The following is an 18,466-nucleotide window of genomic DNA, read 5'->3' as shown; positions in this document are numbered from 1 at the left end:
TAAATTTCAGATGGAATTACAAAAGACCCTGAGTAGCCAAAGTGATTCTGAGCAAGAAAAACCAAGTTGGAGGCATCACAATACCTGATTTCAAAGCATACTACAAAGCTATAGTAATTAAAATAGCTTGGTACTGGTGTAAAAACTGATACATAAATCAGTATAACAGAATGGAGTCCAGAAGTTAATCTACATACATGCAGCTAACTGATTTTTGACAAAAATACTCAGACTATACAGTGGAGTAAGGATAATCTCTTCAATAAATCATGCTGGCAAAATTCTATATATATAAAATAATGGAATTAGATCATGCCTCTCACATATAAAAAAAATCAACTCAAGATGGATCAAAGACATAAACTTAAGACCTGAGACTATGAAGTTGATAGAAGAAAACATAGGGGAAACACTTAAAGACATTCATGTAGAGGACAGTTTCTTGGACAAGACCCCGAAATAGGCAATAAAACAAAACTAAACAAATGGGACTATATCAAACTCAGAGGCTTTTGCCCAGCAAAAAGAAATGATTAATAAATGATCAATAGAGTGAAGAGACATTCAACAGAATGAGAAAAAGTGTTTGCAAACCATCTGAGAAAGGATTACTATCCTAAATATATCAGCTACTTAAAAAATTAACAATAAACAACCAATCCAGTTGAGAAATGGCAAAGGACTTCATAGACAATTCTCAAGAACTACAAATGACCAACAAATATATGAAAAAAATGCTCAACATCACTAGCTATCAGTGAAATATAAATCAAAACCACAATGAGATATCATCTCACCCCTGTCAGAATTGCTAAAATCCAAAACACAGTAACAAATGCTGGTGAGGATGTGGAGAATGGAACACTTACACATTGTTGGTGGGAATGTAAATTAGTACAGTGTGAAAACAGTGTGGAGATTTCTTAATAAATTAGAAATAAACTTGCCATGTGATCCAACAAACCCGCTACTGGGTATATACCCAAAAGGCTTGAACACAATGTATCAAATAGATATCTGCACCACCATGTATATAACAGCACTGTTCATAATAGAAAAAATTGTATATATATATACAATGGAATATTATTTATCTATAAAAGAGAATGAAATTCCACCATTTGCAGCAAAATGTATGCATCATGTTGAGTGAAAGAAGCCAGACCCAGAAAGACAAATACTGCATGATCTCCTTTATATGTGGGAGCTAAAATTTAAAAACCAAAAAAAAAAAAAAAAAAAAAAAAAGGAAAAAGAAAAAGAAATTTCCTTGTCAGTATTGCTGCAACTATATTTTTGGAAAACTTTGTTTCATATTTTTGTCAAATGAGTGGTTGAGAATGTTATACTACTATAGTTTAATGGTCTATGATCACTTTAAAATTTACTGTATGTGGGGGAATTGGTCATTTTTTTCATTCAATTATTGTTTATAGCATTTGTGTATATTTCCACTACACTAGAGTCTTCCTGCTTTTTACTGGTTAAACTTCTTATTTGGTGAAGTATTAAGCCTTTTTACTGTAATGTACTTCTAAAATATGGTATCCCATATGGCGCCCATATGGGATGCTGGCACTGCAGGCAGAGGATTAACCAAGTGAGCCACGGCGCCGGCCCCTAAAAATATTTTTTAAAATTTTGAAAAAATAAAACTTTGGAAATAAAAAGACTTAAAGGGAAAAAAAATGAGTGGATAGGACTTCCTAACACATCACCTTTTTCCTTTGCTCCAGATCTTTGCTCTAGTTCAGGTCAGAAATGATTAAGTAGAAGACTTCTTTTTTTTTTTTTTTTTTTTTGACAGGCAGAGTGGACAGTGAGAGAGAGAGAGACAGAGAGAGAAAGGTCTTCCTTTGCCGTTGGTTCACCCTCCAATGGCCGCCGCTGCAGCCGGCGCACCGCGCTGATCCTGGCAGGAGCCAGGAGCCAGGTGCTTTTCCTGGTCTCCCATGGGGTGCAGGGCCCAAGCACCTGGGCCATCCTCCACTGCACTCCCTGGCCATAGCAGAGAGCTGGCCTGGAAGAGGGGCAACCGGGACAGAATCCGGCGCCCCAACCGGGACTAGAACCCGGTGTGCCGGCGCCGCAAGGTGGAGGATTAGCCTATTGAGCCACGGCGCCGGCTAGAAGACTTCTAAGGAGACAAAATTGAAGCTAAAGACAAATGAAACTAGCTTACTTCTAGTTAAGCAGTACAGAATTAAGGAGCAACTACTTTTCATATAACATTAAGTATGTTCTAAAGGATGCTTTCTAGGGCCAATTATACTGCACCCAAATTAAAGTCACTCTGGTGACTTTTGTTTTGATAACTTTAGAATAAGGAGGTTCCCAGTAAGCCAATATAGCACAATAAGGACCTAATATTAAGCCCACATAAACAAAATAGTTAAAGTGTATTTTCCTGAGCTGCTTCTGTTATTGAACAGAAATTTAACTTGTAATTTGGGTTTTGGCCTGGAAATATTTTAGGCCACCAATTATTACACTGACTTAGTAAGAGCTTTGGACTTTGAAATTGAAGGAAGGATGTACGGCTTCAGCAGTTCTCCCATAGCCTGTGATTGAACTCAGATTATATGATTTTCTAAGACATGGCCTTTGGACCTGTCTTTGCTAGTTACTCTCTCCCTCTCAACTTTCACTGTCCAGTGTCCTGTATTCAGCTCTCATTGCAACAAGCTTCTTTTCTGATCCTCTACTTTCTTCACTCATATATCATTTGGGAGTCCATATTTGCATATTTTATTAAAAGACAGTAAGAATCTTGCACATGTTCTTCAACTTTGTTTATACCAGTCAGCCTCTCTGTCATGGGCCATCTCTCCCTTCCTTCTCACTGTTACTAAAACTTCAAAGATTCACTTTTTAAAAATACTTTTTTTCCAGACTCTCTGATTCTCTTGTTAGGATTTCTTACAACCTTTAGATATCCATGTTCTTTGAAATCTTATGTGACTATGATCTAAATTATATTGTTAGTTTTGCCTGTGGTTGTATTTTTTTTCAAATATTTTTGTTCAAGAAATATGAGCATGTGCAAAAGTGGTTTTAGCTTCTTATTCCTCAAGGTCTCAAATAAACAAGTTTTATATTTACCATAAGTTCTGGCTTATTTTCAACCACATCAAGCACTCACAGATGCACACTCCCTCAAGTGTACTATAACTGATTTCTAAATCTTCCCAAGTCTTAGTTTTCCAATAACTATGAGACTAGAAATTTTCACAAAACAAGAATACAAAAAATTCATTTTCTCCCACAGCACTCTCTTCTTTATAGGCCTAGAATTTTCTTACTTCTTTCTATATTATATGATTTTGTAGTTTACTTCACATATTTCCTCTTTATTTTGTTTTCATTTTTGTGTTTATTTATATTGTAATTATAATAGCTTAGGTAGGGAATAGGTTTGTTTACCAAATTGGCTCTATAATTAGATGGGATCATCTATGTGGTGGAGGCGATGGGATGAGAGAGAAAGGGGGAGGAGGCTTGGAGCTGAACTCTTAATTACTCCTTAAGAATCAGTCCTCTGGTCTCTCTGTACTTGTCACTGTCTAAGTCATTTTTCTCATAGATTCTCACCTTTCCTACAGCTTCTACTCTTTTGTCAGTGACACCAGATGTGTCTTTTTCTAAGTCCTGTTCTAGAATGTTCATGCTGGAACATTTTTAACTTGCCACATCAAATCTAGCATGTGCAAAAACTAATCACACTTTGTCCTAAAATCAGTTATACTCATTATTTCAGTGTTTCTCGTTATGGTGCTGCTGCTCTCCCAGTCCTCCAAAATCAAACTCCATAAGCCAGGATTATGTCTCCCTCCCTCCCTCCCGCCCTCGTTCCTTCTCTCCCTCCCTCCTTCTTTCTCTCTTCTTTTGTCATATTCTGGTAACAACAATGTGGCTTTCACAAGGAAAATCTTCTCTGAATAATGATTTATTTTTAAGAAAACTGATTTTAAAATGTCATTTTAATGCATCCAAATATATACACATTTGCAAACAGATTTGTGTGCTTAACTACACATGTACATTTAATAGATGTCAATCCTCTGAATTTAATCTATAATGATGTCATTTTTACTAAAATAGTTTTTATTTTGCTCAGTTCTTTACACAATATAATTAAATTTCACATGTGAAAAAAATGATTGAAAATATGTAATGGAATATGATACTCCTTGTGTTGTAGATTTGAGTTCACTGACTTTATGAATAAAGAGATAGTAAGCTGAATAGTGGCCATGATTGAGTTGATTTTAAAATATTTAATGTTTTAAAGAAGGTAAATTTATACAAAGGCTGATATTTTTAACTGTTTTTCATGATTACATGCACAGTAACTAAAACAGTCTCTAGCTCATAGTAAACACTCAGTAAGATTTTGTTGAGTCAGTGACTACAGTGACCATGCTGGAAATGTTATCAGTGCTGCATAGAGGGCATCACAATGTGCAATTTAGCAGTGTCTTCAAGTCACTATCTTGCAATATTTGTTACTGCTACTTTTTCCACCCTCAGAGGAAAAGCCTAATTTACTCATCTGAACACATGATTTTAAAAATAATTCTTTCTGGATAGGCTTGAGCTTAACTTCTTTTAAAAAAAAAGCTTTGTTTATTTGAATGGAAGAGTTAGAGGGTAAGGGAGGGAGGAAGGGATGGGTGGAAGGGTGGGGGGGAGAGAGAGAGAGAGAGAGTGCTTGCATCCATTGGTTCACTCTTCAAATGGCCATAACTACTGAGACTGGGCCACAGGTGCTTGGAACTTTATTACAGTCTTCCAGGATTTGAACTGGTGCTCATATGGGATACTGGCATCCCAAGTGACAGCTTAGCTTCTGCTGTGCCACAACACAAGTTTCAGGCATGAGATTTTAGCTTTTGGGGAAGTTGTACAGATAGGAATTAAAAAAAATACTGTATTTTGACTTTTGACAAGAGAAAGTAGACTCATTTCTCTTTACTCCTCCCTGATAAGTCTTGTTAAACTTTGGGTAAGTCTATTATACAGTGATGCTGGAAACAACAGAAGAAGAACTCTGAAAAAGGAAATAGGAAGAGAAATTGATTGGAGACCCCCAAACTGGGGGAAGTTGAAAGATGTCTTCTGACCCCCGACCCAGCAGAGATCGATGTTTTCTGAGACAGAACCTAGTAACAGAAGCAGCAAAAGGAGGCTCAATCCGACTCCAAATGGAAGTCTTGCTGACGACACCAGAATAATCTGGTTCCATTACTAAAACTGGAAACCCTAATGACAGACATCCAGGCAGAACACTCCATTTTCACCTGTTGAGAGGTAAACATCCCGAGGAGCACTGGCAAAAGGAATCCCACTACAAAAGCACCTTACCCAGGTTCCTTTATCACCATCCGTCAGAGACCCTCTTCTTCCTCAGGCACCAGATGGCCTAGCATGGGGGGTCATTCTTCTTCCTCCTGAAGTAGCATCATCAAGTACCATTAGGAAACCCAGTAGTACAAGAGAAAGCAAGCAGACCAAAATAACAGCAGACTCTGGAAACTGAACTGCCATTCTAATCACAGCCCGCAAATATGAAAGTCAGGACCTACATACCAAACACAATCAGAATGACTGCTTTGTAGAATAAAATATTAAAATAAGACCTCAAGACTCCTAACATAATAAACAAAATGTCCAAGTTACAACCTAAAATCACAGATCATACCCAGAACTAGAAAAAGAACAACTTGGGCTGGTGCTTTGGCTCACTTGGGTAATCCTCCACCTGCAGTGCCAGTATCCCATATGGGCACTGGGTTCTGACCCCGGTTGCTCCTCTTCCAGTCCGGCTCTGCTGTGGCCCAGGAGGGCAGTGGAGGATGGCCCAAGTGCTTGGGCCCATGTGGGAGATCGGGAAGAGGCACCTGGCTCCTGGCTTCAGATTGGCGTAGCTCCGGCTGTGGTGGCCATTTGGGGAGTGAACCAATGGAAGGAGGACCTTTCTCTCTGTCTCTCTCTCTCACTGTGTAACTATCTGTCAAATAAAAACTTTTTTTTAAAGAAAAAGAACAACTTGAATAACAAAGGACAGTCAAATGATGATAACACTGACATGAGTCAAGTATTGGAATTATCTAACACAGATTTAAAATAGCCATCATAAAAATGCTTCAACAAGAAATTACCAATTCTGAGACAATAAAAGAAAAGCATAGCAAAGAAATAGAAGTTAACAAAAGAATCACTATGGTACATGTACCATATTCCATTTAAAAAATGACAATTATATAAGTGAAAAATACAATAACCAAAAAAAAAGAAAACCTGGTGATTTTAAATTGTATACCAGACATTTTTTTTCTATTTTGTTAGGTTTTCATTTTCAGCTCATTATGTGTTTTGACATGGCTTTCCTTAAGTTTATCTTTTTTATTGTTTACTCAACTTCTTGAATCTGCACATTTGTATCTTTTGCCAAATTTGGGACTAATAATAAAGAGAAATGAAGGACCATGGGATCAGTGAACTTGAGGACAGATTAGTAGAATTTGCGAATTTAAAAAAAAAAAGGTTTATTCAGTTATTTGAAAGGCAGGGAGAGGACAAGAGTGAGAGCAAGAGAGAGAGATCTTCTATCCAACCACTTGTTCACTCCCCAGACAGCTGTTATAGCCAGGTCTGGGCCAGGAACTCCATCCTGATTTCCCATGTGGGTGTCTGGAGCCCAAATATTTAGGCTATCTTCTACTATATTCCAGTTGCATTAATAGGAAGCTGGATTGGAAGTGGAACAGCAGTGACTTGAACTGGCACTGAGATATGTGATGTCAGCATTTCAAGGAGCAGCTTAACCAGCTGCACCACAAGGCCAACCCTAGAACTCCTGAATCTTAATAACAGAGAGAAAATAAACTAGGAAAAAAATGAACAAAGCATTAGGAACCTGTGGAACAACAAAAAAGCAAAAAAACCTAAAAGTCAACATTCATATATCGAGTGCCAGAGGTAAAAAAGAGGGAAAAAAGAGTTGAAAAAGTTTTCCAAGAAATAATGGCTGAAAACATTCCAATTTGAGAAAATCTAGGAAAGAAAGCTGAAAGCAGCCAGAGAGAAATGGCACCTTTCTATATAATTTGAGTGACAGCAGATGTCTCATCAGAAAACGTGGATATACAGAAGTTGCTACTGTCAAATTTGAGTTCTGTATCTGGTCAAACTATCCTTCATAAGCTTGATCTATCTAGCTATATACTATCTATATAATTATGAATATATAATATATCATCTATTTAATCTACATCTATCATGTATCTATCCCCGAATCTATCTTTATGTATAGCCTTATAATAATTGTTACAGAGACCAGATAGTCACTACCATCAAATCTGATCATTGTAAACTGGTTTTTAAATTTTATGATAAAAAGCTCTTCTTTCTTTCCATACTCTATTTCAAATCTCTACCATCAGTCTGGTCACTGTAAACTAGGTTTAAGTAACTACTTTATCTACAATTTGATGACATGCTGTACAATCTTCTCCCCACACCTTCTTCTTTTAGACCTGGGTTTCTTACCCAATTTCGTATCCTCAGCAGCTCTCTCAGATGTTGACAAATATCAGTGTCTAATACTTGCCCACTTAACTGATTTGATTATGAGTATGCTGAGTATTGTGACATAATCAAAGGTTCTTTCAAGGCCAAAGGGATTTTGTCTATTTCTATCAGTAAAGCAGAACAAGAGAAGCACATTAGATGTTATAGGAAAAGTACAAGTATTTGATGCCAGAACTGTCTATGACTCTTAGGGGATTGTTTATGCCTCTTCTAAACACAGTCCAGGAATTGTTGACAAAGCCTGATTTAGCTGCACTTCTGTAATAAATATAGTCCAAGACACTAAGCTACTATAAAGAAAACACACAGGGACAAAGGCTATTTTTTTTTTTTTTTTTGTAGCTCCTAGACTAACTGCAAAAAGCAGAGGTGAGGTCATCTCATCTTTCTTCCTGCCAATGGTGACAACACCTTAAATCTTCCTGCGGATCTGTGTGGCACTTCAATTAGCGAATCCCCTGGGAATAGTGACCCTTTGGAAGGCATCAGCCTTGTCAAATTGCTCCTCCCATCATAAATCACAGCCATAAAGCAAAGCCTCCCTCACAAGATAAAGATGCTTCTATGCACTGCTTCTATTTGGATCCTTCCAATGCTACCTATAAGAAGCTAAGTTCTACAAAGCCATAAGAATTCTCAAACTCAGCAGGCGCCGTGGCTCAATAGGCTAATCCTCCGCCTGGCAGTGCCGGCACACCGGGTTCTAGTCCCTGTCGGGGCGCCGGATTCTTTCCCGGTTGCCCCTCTTCCAGGCCAGCTCTCTGCTGTGGCCAGGGAGTGCAGTGGAGGATGGCCCAAGTGCTTGGGCTCTGCACCCATATGGGAGACCAGGAGAAGCACCTGGCTCCTGCCTTTGGATCAGCGTGGTGCGCCGGCGGCAGCGCGCCAACCGCGGCAGTCATTGGAGGGTGAACCAATGGCAAAAAGGAAAACCTTTCTCTCTGTCTCTCTCTCTCACTGTCCACTCTGCCTGTCAAAAAAAAAAAAAAGAAGAATTCTCAAACTCTTCTTTCTTTGCCCCTCACTGGTGATACTCTCGCCCTGCTTGCTTTCCTCCTCTTATCAAATGCAAAATACTGTTGCAAAAATGCATCTTGCCCCATTTCAGAAATTCAGCTCCAGTGTAAGTTGTTCACAAACTGCCACCTACAGATCTGCAGTCCTTTTTACTGGAGCTCGTATGGGGCCCCGGTCTTTTTTATTCACTATAATATGAATGGTATCTACATTCATTTTATAAGTTTTTTGTTTTAAATGTAACCAGGTTTAAAACTTCTTCACATTCAGTTCATTTGTAGACATGTGCATATACTATTCTTGAAAACATAATAGCTAAAAGTGAGAGATTCATGATAATGATCATAACATGGAAAAAAGGTATATTGTTGCATACATGGTATAATTCAGTGAAGCAATATTTATACCTATATACCAAATGCTATGGCATCCATATGATTTTTATACTCTGTATATATTTACTGACACAAATAAAATAAGACATGTGATATTTGCAAAGGAAGAAATGAAATTGACCAACATGCACATGAAAACGCTCAGTATCACTAACCATCACGGAAATACAAATAAAAACCACAGAGAGGTATCACCTCGCTCCAGTTAGAATGCCTATCACCAAAAAATAAAAAATAACAAATGCGTGATTGTGGAGAAAAGGGCACTCTAACACACTATTGATGGGACTATAAATTGCTACAACTGTTATGGAAAACATTATAGATAATTTCTCAGAAAACTAAAAATGGATCTGCCATATGATCCAGTTATCCCACTGCTGGAAATACATTCAAAGGAAGTGAAGTAAGCATATGGAATAGTTACCTGCACTCCCATGCTTACAGCAGCTCAATTCATAATGGCAAAGATATGGAATCAACCTTGATATCCATCAACTGATGTCATGTGGTATATATATACAACAGAAAACTATACAGCAAGTAAAAAAGAATGAAATCTTGATGCTTGAGTCAACATAGTATCTATATTTTTCACCTTATTGCCTGGTTCAGGGAATCTTAGAAGTCACCTGGTAGAAACTTTATTTTATCATTTTTAGGTTGATTTGGAAAGGGATGTCAGGAGGTGTCCGTCATCCATGACCCGCACCAAATATAACCTTTACTTCACTGCTTCACTTCTTCATGGAAATCAAGCTTGCTGAAGTCATCGTTCCAGGAGCTATTGGAGGTAGAGAAAGCTGTGGTTTTTTTCCTCATTGACTTTTGGAACATTTAGTCCTAATAATTTACGTTCCCTTAGCTATGTGCCCAGTCCTTACTAGTCCCTGCCTCAGATGTATGCCCTTTGTTCACTTTTTTTCTAGGACATGTCACATTTTCTTGAGTTAGTATTTATAAGTGTGTATACACATGCTTGCATGCATCTGCCATTAGCATCCCTGCATTCTTATCCAAAGTCCCATGCCCCTATTGCACTCCTTCCTCTGAGTATGATTTTTCTGATTCTCATTTTTTTTGTGGAGAGATTATCGCACTTTTTATTTTTTATTTTTTTAACTTTTATTTAAAATTTCCAAAGTACCACATTTGGATTATAGCGGCTCCCCCCCCCCATAACCTTCCTCCCACCCGCAACCATCCCATCTCCCACTCCCTCTCCCATCCCATTCTTCATCAAGATTCATTTTCAATTATCTATATACAGAAGATCAATTTAGTATATGCTAAGTAAAGATTTCAACAGTTTGCACCCACACAGTTGCACAAAATATGAGTACTAGTTATACCATTAATTCACATAGTACAGCACATTAAGCACAGAGATCCTACATGAGGAGTAAGTGCACAGAGACTCCTGTTGTTGATTTAACAATTGACACTCTTATTTATGGCATCAGTAATCACCCGAGGCTCTTGTCATGAGTTGCCAAGGCTATGGAAGCCTCTTGAGTTCGCCAACTCTGATCTTATTTACACAAGGTCATAGTCAAAGTGGAAGTTCTCTCCTCCCTTCAGAGAAAGGTACCTCCTTCTTTGATGGCCCATTCTTTCCACTGGGATCTCACTCACAGAGATCTTTCATTTAGGTCTTCTTTTTTTTTTTTCCCAGAGTGTCTTGGCTTTCCATGCCTAAAATACTCTCATGGGCTCTTCAGCCAGATCTGAATGCCTTAAGGGCTGATTCTGAGGCCAGAGTGCTGTTTAGGACATCTGCCATTCTATGAGTCTGCTGTGTATCCCGCTTCCCATGTTGGATTGTTCTCTCCTTTTTAATTCTATCAGTTAGTATTAGCAGACACTAGTCTTGTTTATGTGATCCCTTTGACACTTAATCCTATTACTATGATCCATTATGAATTGAAACTGATTACTTTGACTAGTGAGATGGCATTGGTACATGCCACCTTGATGGGATTGAGTTGGAACCCCCTGGCACGTTTCTAACTCTACCACCAGGGGTAAGTCCGAGCGAGCATGTGCCGAACTGTACATCTCCCTCTCTTATTCCCACTCTTATATTTAACAGGGATCACTTTTCAGTTAAATTTAAATGCCTAAGAATAATTATGTGTTAATTAAAAAGAGTTCAACCAATGGTATTAAGTAGAACAAAAAAATACTAAAAGGAATAAAATAGTAAGTTGTTTATCGTACTTTTTAAAAACATACTAGAAATATTGGAAGACCAGGTTAATAAACTTCAAATCTCATTTTCTGAATAGTGTTCCTTAAACATGAGCCTTTGATTGCATGAATCTTCAATTTATTCTACTTTGTACTCCTACCCTCTTAAAACATAGATAAACTGTAAAAGGCACATACAGACTTTTAGTGGAATGCATTCTGGATTAGGGAAGAGATAGGAGTTTGCTAGTCAATGGAAGATGGGATTTCAGGTCTATTCAATGTTTACTGTGGGGCGGGGATGGGGAGATACTCATCACTTCGGTCTGAAGGTCATGGATTCTAAAACCATTTTAATTTGTCTTTGGAGAAGGAATTCTGAATATAGCAAGTACACAGAGTGATAATGTTGCAGAAACAGCAATTGATTTTTATATTACTTCCACAGAATCATCCCATGCAGGCATTCTGACTTTCCTATTGATCTGAGATGGAGTTGAGTTAGTGAGCTGGATGTAAATTTTCCTAACTCCTCATCAAAAGTCCATCAGAGCTTGAAATAATATATTCTTTTCTTTTTCTATCTTGAAGGACAATTAGGAATTGCATGCTTATGTTAACAGCATAGCAATTATTTTTACTTGGTTTAATAATAAACCTGTTTTAAAAACAGGAAAATTCTGTAAAAGAGGAAGTTCTTATTAAGATTATACCAGAGACCTTTGGTATTGCAACAGAAAGATTTGTTGAGTTCAGCAGTCATTAGGAAAATATATTCATGAAAAGAATTACATGGAGAACTGAAAGGTTTGAATTGTCCTTTTTGTTAAAATATTCTAGTCCACCTGTTTTATCCCATTCTAAAGTTGCCAGATATTCCCTTAGTCCTCATCTAAATTGTTAAGCTTTCAAACAAACTTGGATTGTTATGATATTCATGCTTCATGTATAATTATTTATGTAAGTTATTAGACATCTTTCTTAACATTTAATTTAATATAAACTTTAGTATTTCATGTCATCCTTATATATGGAAAATTTATAAATATGTAAGAAATCATATTGTTAAGATTTATTTTATTTATTTGGAAAGTAGAGTTATGGAGAGAGAGAAGGAAACAGAGAGAGAGAGGTCTTCCACCTACTGGTTCACTCCCCAAATGGTCATAATGGCCATGGGTGGCCCAAGTTGAAACCAGTAGCCAGGAGCTTCATCCATTTCTCCCATGTGGGTGGCAGGGGCCAAAGTACTTGGACCATCTTCCACTGCTATCCCAGGCACATTAGCAGGGAACTGGATCAGAAGTGGAGTAACCAGGACTTGTATGGGATCTCAGTGCTGCAGGCAGCAACTTAACTTGCTGTGCCACAACACCAGCTCCAAGAAATAATCGTAATCAATTTTGTTATTATTTATGTGCATAAAATATCATATATTTTAATATACAGTTCTATGAGTTTTGACAAATTTATTTAGTCCCACAATCCACCACAAACAAGATATAGAACATATCCAACACCCTCAAACATTCTGTCATGCGTCTTTATAGTCAATCTCTTCCCATTCCTGACTGCAAACAACCCCTGATCTGTTTTCTAACAATATGAAACCATAGTATAGTTTTGGATCTTCAAGATGTTCATATAGACCCATGTTGTCTTTTGTATCTTACTTATTTTTGTCCTTGAAAATACTTCTAAGCAAGTGAATGATATGCCATAGGTTGGGAGGAAAATATTTGGGAAGTATGTATCTGAAAGGACTTATGCTCAGTATACTCAGACTATGTGAACTCTTAATATTAAGCAAAAAGACAACCCAATTTTTAAAGATAGACAGAAGTTTTGAACAATCAATTCATCAAAATACAAATATAAAATACATACAAACATATGCCTGACATCTTTAATCATTAAGAAAACCACAATGAGATACCTCTGTACACTCACTAGAGTAGCTAAAAATAAGAAATCAAGTGATAATGAGGATGTTGAACAACTAGAACTTCATACATAATGTGGGGAAATTCTTTGGAAAGTTCTTTCTAATAAGGTTGAAAATATACTTACTGTGTGTCTCAGCAATTTCATTCCTTAATATTTGTTCAAAAGAAATGAAAACACGTTGATTTAAAAAAACATTTAACAACAGCTCTAGTGTTTGTCAACTGTGAATAGCTAAGCAAACCCTGGAATGAAATACTATTCAGAAATCAAAAGAAACTACTTAATGATAACCACTACCGCATGGATGAATTGGAAAAAGTGTTATGTTGAGGGAAGGAACCACAATTCAAAAGACCACAATTCAGAAGTATAAAAAAAAAACTAATAAAAGCAGTGAATATCTCAGCACCACAGACAAGGTTTTACTTGCAATGTTACATGATCATCTTTTTCTTTAAAGCCTGCATAACCATAAGACTATTAACCAATGTAATGGTAGTTACCAAGAGATTGTTCTTAGAGTGGAGCGTTTATAGAATTGTCCTCAAATTTAGTCTTATTTTTCTTATCATGGTCTATGTGCTCAAAGAAAGTTTGAGCACATCAACAACTGATTTCTCAGTATAGTAGGCATGTAGAACATTTCCATCACTCCCAAGTGGTTTCTGTAGTTCCAGCAGAGAATCACTGGGGGATGTCAATGGTATGTACCCTGAAACCCTATACCATGTGGAAGGTAATAGTTAATTCCACACCCAGTGAAAAGTAAGGACTCCTGGTGCTGAGATGGGGACTTCACAGATGTTGGCAAAGATATGTCAGCATTTTCCAGATTATAGCCTGAATGTCAGCTCCTCAGAGAAGCGTACCCTCACCACTCCCTGTAAGAATGTCCGTTCTCCTCACTCTGTATCTCCATCTTACATTCCCCTCAACAATGATCGTTACTTGAAACTACCTTGCTTCTTCATTTTTTTAAAATTTTTTTTCCCTGAATATTTTCTTGTTTCAGATTTCAAGTTCCTTGAAGACAAAGACTTGTGTCTTTTAGTAACTGTGGTATCATAATGCATGGCATGGTTTGGCACTCATTATGTGTTCTACAAATATGAACTCAATGGAACCAAGCACAGTTAAATTTCAATGAATTAGATGGAGGTTGAAAGTAAAGAAGTGGAGACATTTAGCAAAGCTTAAACTCTAAAATCTATTTCTTCATATGCTGTAAGAAGGCTATGATATAATTTATATAAATTACTCAGTATGTAATGCAAGAGCTCAAAATTGTGGTTGTTACTAATAATGAGATGGGAATAAATCTTATTCATTGTGGGAATAGCATAAAACAGATCTCTTTCTTTCTCCTTTAGTTCCATTACTCCAATAAATTTTTTCCTCCTCCTCTCTCCCTCCCCCTTCCATTTATTTGAAACTCAGAGCTACTGACAGAGAGGGAGGGTGAAAGAGAGAGAGAGAGAGAGAGAGAGAGAGAGCAATCGATATTCTGTCTTCTGGTTCACTTTCCAAGTGGCTGCAACAGCTGGAGCTGGACCAGGCTGAAGCCAGTTTCTTCCAGGTCTCCCATGTGGGCACAGGGGCCTAAGCAGTAGGGGTATCTTCTGCTGCCTTAACAGGCACGTTGGCAGGGAGCTGGATCGGAAGTGGAGCAGCCAGGACATGGAACGATATCCATATGGGATGCCAGTGTTGCTGCTGGTGTTTTTTTTTTTTTTAATTTTTATTTAATGAATATAAATTTCCAAAGTATAGCTTATGGATTATAATGGCTTCCCCCCCATAACGTCCCTCCCACCCGCAACCCTCCCCTTTCCCACTCCCTCTCCCCTTCCATTCACATCAAGATTCATTTTCAATTCTCTTTATATACAGAAGATCAGTTTAGCATAGATTAAGTAAAGATTTCAACAGTTTGCTCCCACACAGAAACATAAAGTGAAAAATACTGTTTGAGTACTAGTTATAGCATTAAATCTCAATGTACAGCACACTAAGGACAGAGATCCTACATGAGGAGTAAGTGCACAGTGACTCCTGTTGTTGACTTAACAAATTGACACTCTTGTTTATGGCCTCAGTAATCACCCTAGGCTCTTGTCATGAGTTGCCAAGGCTATGGAAGCCCCCTGAGTTCACCGACTCTGATCATATTTAGACAAGGCCATGGTCAAAGTGGAAGTTCTCTCCTCCCTTCAGGGAAAGGTACCTCCTTCTTTGATGACCCGTTCTTTCCACTGGGATCTCAACAGGCTAATCCTCCACCTAGCAGCGCCAGCACACCGGGTTCTAGTCCCAGTCAGGGCGCCGGAATCTGTCCCGGTTGCTCCTCTTCCAGGCCAGCTCTCTGCTATGGCCCGGGAGTGCAGTGGAGAATGGCCCAAGTCCTTGGGCCCTGCACCCCATGGGAGACCAGGAGAAGCACCTGGCTCCTGCCTTCGGATCAGCGCGGTGCGCCGGCCGCAGTGCACCAGCTGCAGTGGCCATTGGAGGGTGAACCAACGGCAAAGAAAGACCTTTCTCTGTGTCTCTCTCTCTCACTGTCCACTCTGCCTGTTAAAAAAAAAAAAAAAAAAAGACTACAGCTCGAGACAGGGTCACACTGCAGGGTGCTGGTGGTAGCTTTATCCAGTATGCCACAGCACCGGCCCCATCTTTTCTTCTTTTTTAAAACTCATTTTCTCTTTGAAACATCTTACAGCACTCCTCCACCATTTTCCTAATCACTGACCAAGAGTGTTGGGAGTTGGAACCAAAACCCTGAATCCTGAAGTCTTCCTTTGTTTTTTCATGTCTTAGGTCCAGAAATTTTGAAAAAGTTTTAGTCCTGTTTGGTCTTACAAATTGAATGATGTGGTTTGACTGCATAGTTTAATGATGGAAGGGAAATTTGGACTCTTGTAACTTTAAAGAAATGTAGTCAACCCTAAAGTCCATTTACTGTATCAAACACACTTCTTAAAACAAACAAATAGGGGCCAGCTTTGTGGTAGCAGGGAAAGCCACCACCTGTAATGATTGCATCCCATCTGAGCACTAACTAATTCATGTCCTATCTGCTCCACTTCTGATCCAGCTCCCTACCAGTGGCCTGGAAAAAGCATCAGAAGATGGCCAAAGTGCTTCTGCCCCTTCCACTAATGTGGGAGACCTGGAACAAGCTCTCCGCTTCAGCCTGGAGCAGCCGTGTTGTTGTCATCAGGGGAGTGAACCAGCAGATGAAGGATCTCTCTGTCTCTCCCCCTCCTCTGTGACTCTGCCTTTCAAATAAACAAATAAATAATTAAAACAAACAAATAAATAAATAACAACAAAAAGCCATCCAACTCTTATTTCCTTTTTCTCCTCTATAATAACTATCTTAATTGGTGTAAAGTACCTCATTGATGTTTTGGTTTGCATTTCCTTAATGATTAGTAATGTTGAGCATATTTTCATGTGTTTTCTGGTAATTTGTACATTTACTTTGTAGAAATACCTATTCAGGTCCTTTATCCATGTTAAAAACTGAGCTATTTGGCCTTTTAATTGTTGCTGTTGAGTTGTGGGAATTCTTTAAATATCCTAACTCTTAATCCCTTATTATATTCCCAATTTGCAAATATTTTCTTCCATTTTGTGTGTTGCCTTTTTACTCTGTTGATAGTGTCTTTTGAAGCACAATATTTGGACTTTGCTACAGTCCAGTTTACCTTCTGTTTGCCTATTCTTTTGGTGTCAAACTCAAGAAATTATTGTCAAATACAAGGTCATGAAGATTTCTCCCTACGTTTTCTTCTGAGTGTTTCATATTTTTAACTCTCAGATTTAGGTCTTTGAACCATTTTTAGTTAATTTTTGTATATTTATAGTAGAGAAGGAAACAACTAATTTTCCATGTGGCCATCCAGTTTTCCCAACACCATTGTTGAATGGTAGCTACTTCTTAACCAGGGTTTTAATGGACATTACCAAAGCTGCTTGTTATTGTTTCAAAGGTTAAACAGATGGTGATTAAGTTGTGCATCACTTAAGGTAGATTTTGACCTCTCACAAGTTGAAGAGTACTGAAGATCTAAGATCATTTACACTCTTCAGGAAGCAAAAAAAAAAAAAAATAACAGCATTCTAGAACAAAGAAGAAAGAACTAAAAAGTTACAGGATACCCATGGGTCAAAGTACAACTGCCTGGTTTTCTGTTCTCTAAACTGCCACATTCAGTTGGTTGCAGCAGCCTCCTTCTTACCAGACAACCTTGGAGGCTGGTGAGGAACATGTCCTCACCTTTTCTTTGGGGTTTGGTTACTTTATTGATGTTTGCTGAATTAAATGGAGAAGCTGGAGGGCTTGAGCTACAGCCACAAAAGAGAAACACTGATCCCCAACAGTAAGTAGACACATGGATTATTTCTTTAAAATTTTTTTATTTTATTTATTTAAAAGGCAGAATTACAGAGAGAGGAGGAGAGACACAGAGAGCTTTCTTTGACTGGTTCACTCCCCAAATGGACACATCATTTAGGGGTGGGCCAGACTGAATAGAGTTCCTAGAACTCTACTCAGGTTTCCCATGTGGGTAGCAGGGACCCAGGTACTTGGGCCATCTTCCGCTGCTTTCCCAGGCACATTATCGGGGAGCTGGATGGGAAGTGGAGCATCTGGGGAGCTTATATGGAATGCTGGTAATGTAGGGGGTGGCTAAAACCTGCACAATGCTGGCCCCATCACATAGATCATTTCTGCTTATGAACTAAGGTAGTTCCTCACCAGTTTTTACAGATAACCAGATGAGCAAAGATATAATTTCTCTTGAGGAAAAAAGTGATGTTTAAAGAAAAATAGGAGCAAAATTTATAACTAATGGACTGAATTGCCTTTTCTTATATGAAAATTATTTATTTATGATTCTGCAAATAAGGCAAGTACACAATTAGTATGAGACACCTCTAGGTAGAGAAATAAATGGCAGATGAGCAAGGAGAATTTGGTTGAGTTGATCACAAAGTGAAGATGTATACAGCCTACAGATATTCAGTGACAAACTACTGTTTAAAATGATATGTACTAATTACTGATTCATTCTTTGGTTTTAATCATACAGACCTCGGATGGCTACAGAGAGTGGAAATTTAGTGTTTCTTACAGGGTCTGCCCAAAACATTGAATTTAGAACTGGATCCCTTGGAAAAATCAAACTAAATGATGAAGACCTCAGTGAATGTTTACATCAGGTAATACACTGGAAATATGTCAAAGACATTTTGTATATCCTATACAATAACTTAACTATACAGGTCTGTGCTCTTATGTACCTTGAAACTGTAGCACA

General features: G+C 38.1%; 1 protein-coding gene across 1 annotated transcript in view; it reads left to right on the top strand.

Moving 5' to 3' along the window:
* Positions 1 to 17,373: 17,373 nt before the first annotated feature.
* Positions 17,374 to 18,466, top strand: part of CUBN (cubilin) — a 283,377-nt gene continuing 282,284 nt past the window's right edge. Inside the window, exons 1-2 of the mRNA XM_051820614.3 lie at positions 17,374 to 17,524; positions 18,239 to 18,368. Coding sequence (XP_051676574.3) covers positions 17,412 to 17,524; positions 18,239 to 18,368 — 243 coding nt within the window. The 5' untranslated portion in view covers positions 17,374 to 17,411. The remainder of the gene's footprint in view (positions 17,525 to 18,238; positions 18,369 to 18,466) is intronic.

The sequence above is a fragment of the Oryctolagus cuniculus genome, chromosome 13 (genome assembly GCF_051225735.1).
Source record: "Oryctolagus cuniculus isolate XC-2025 breed Fujian yellow rabbit chromosome 13, ASM5122573v1, whole genome shotgun sequence".
Taxonomy (NCBI): Eukaryota; Metazoa; Chordata; class Mammalia; order Lagomorpha; family Leporidae; genus Oryctolagus; species Oryctolagus cuniculus.
This window is presented reverse-complemented; position numbering and strand designations above follow the sequence as displayed.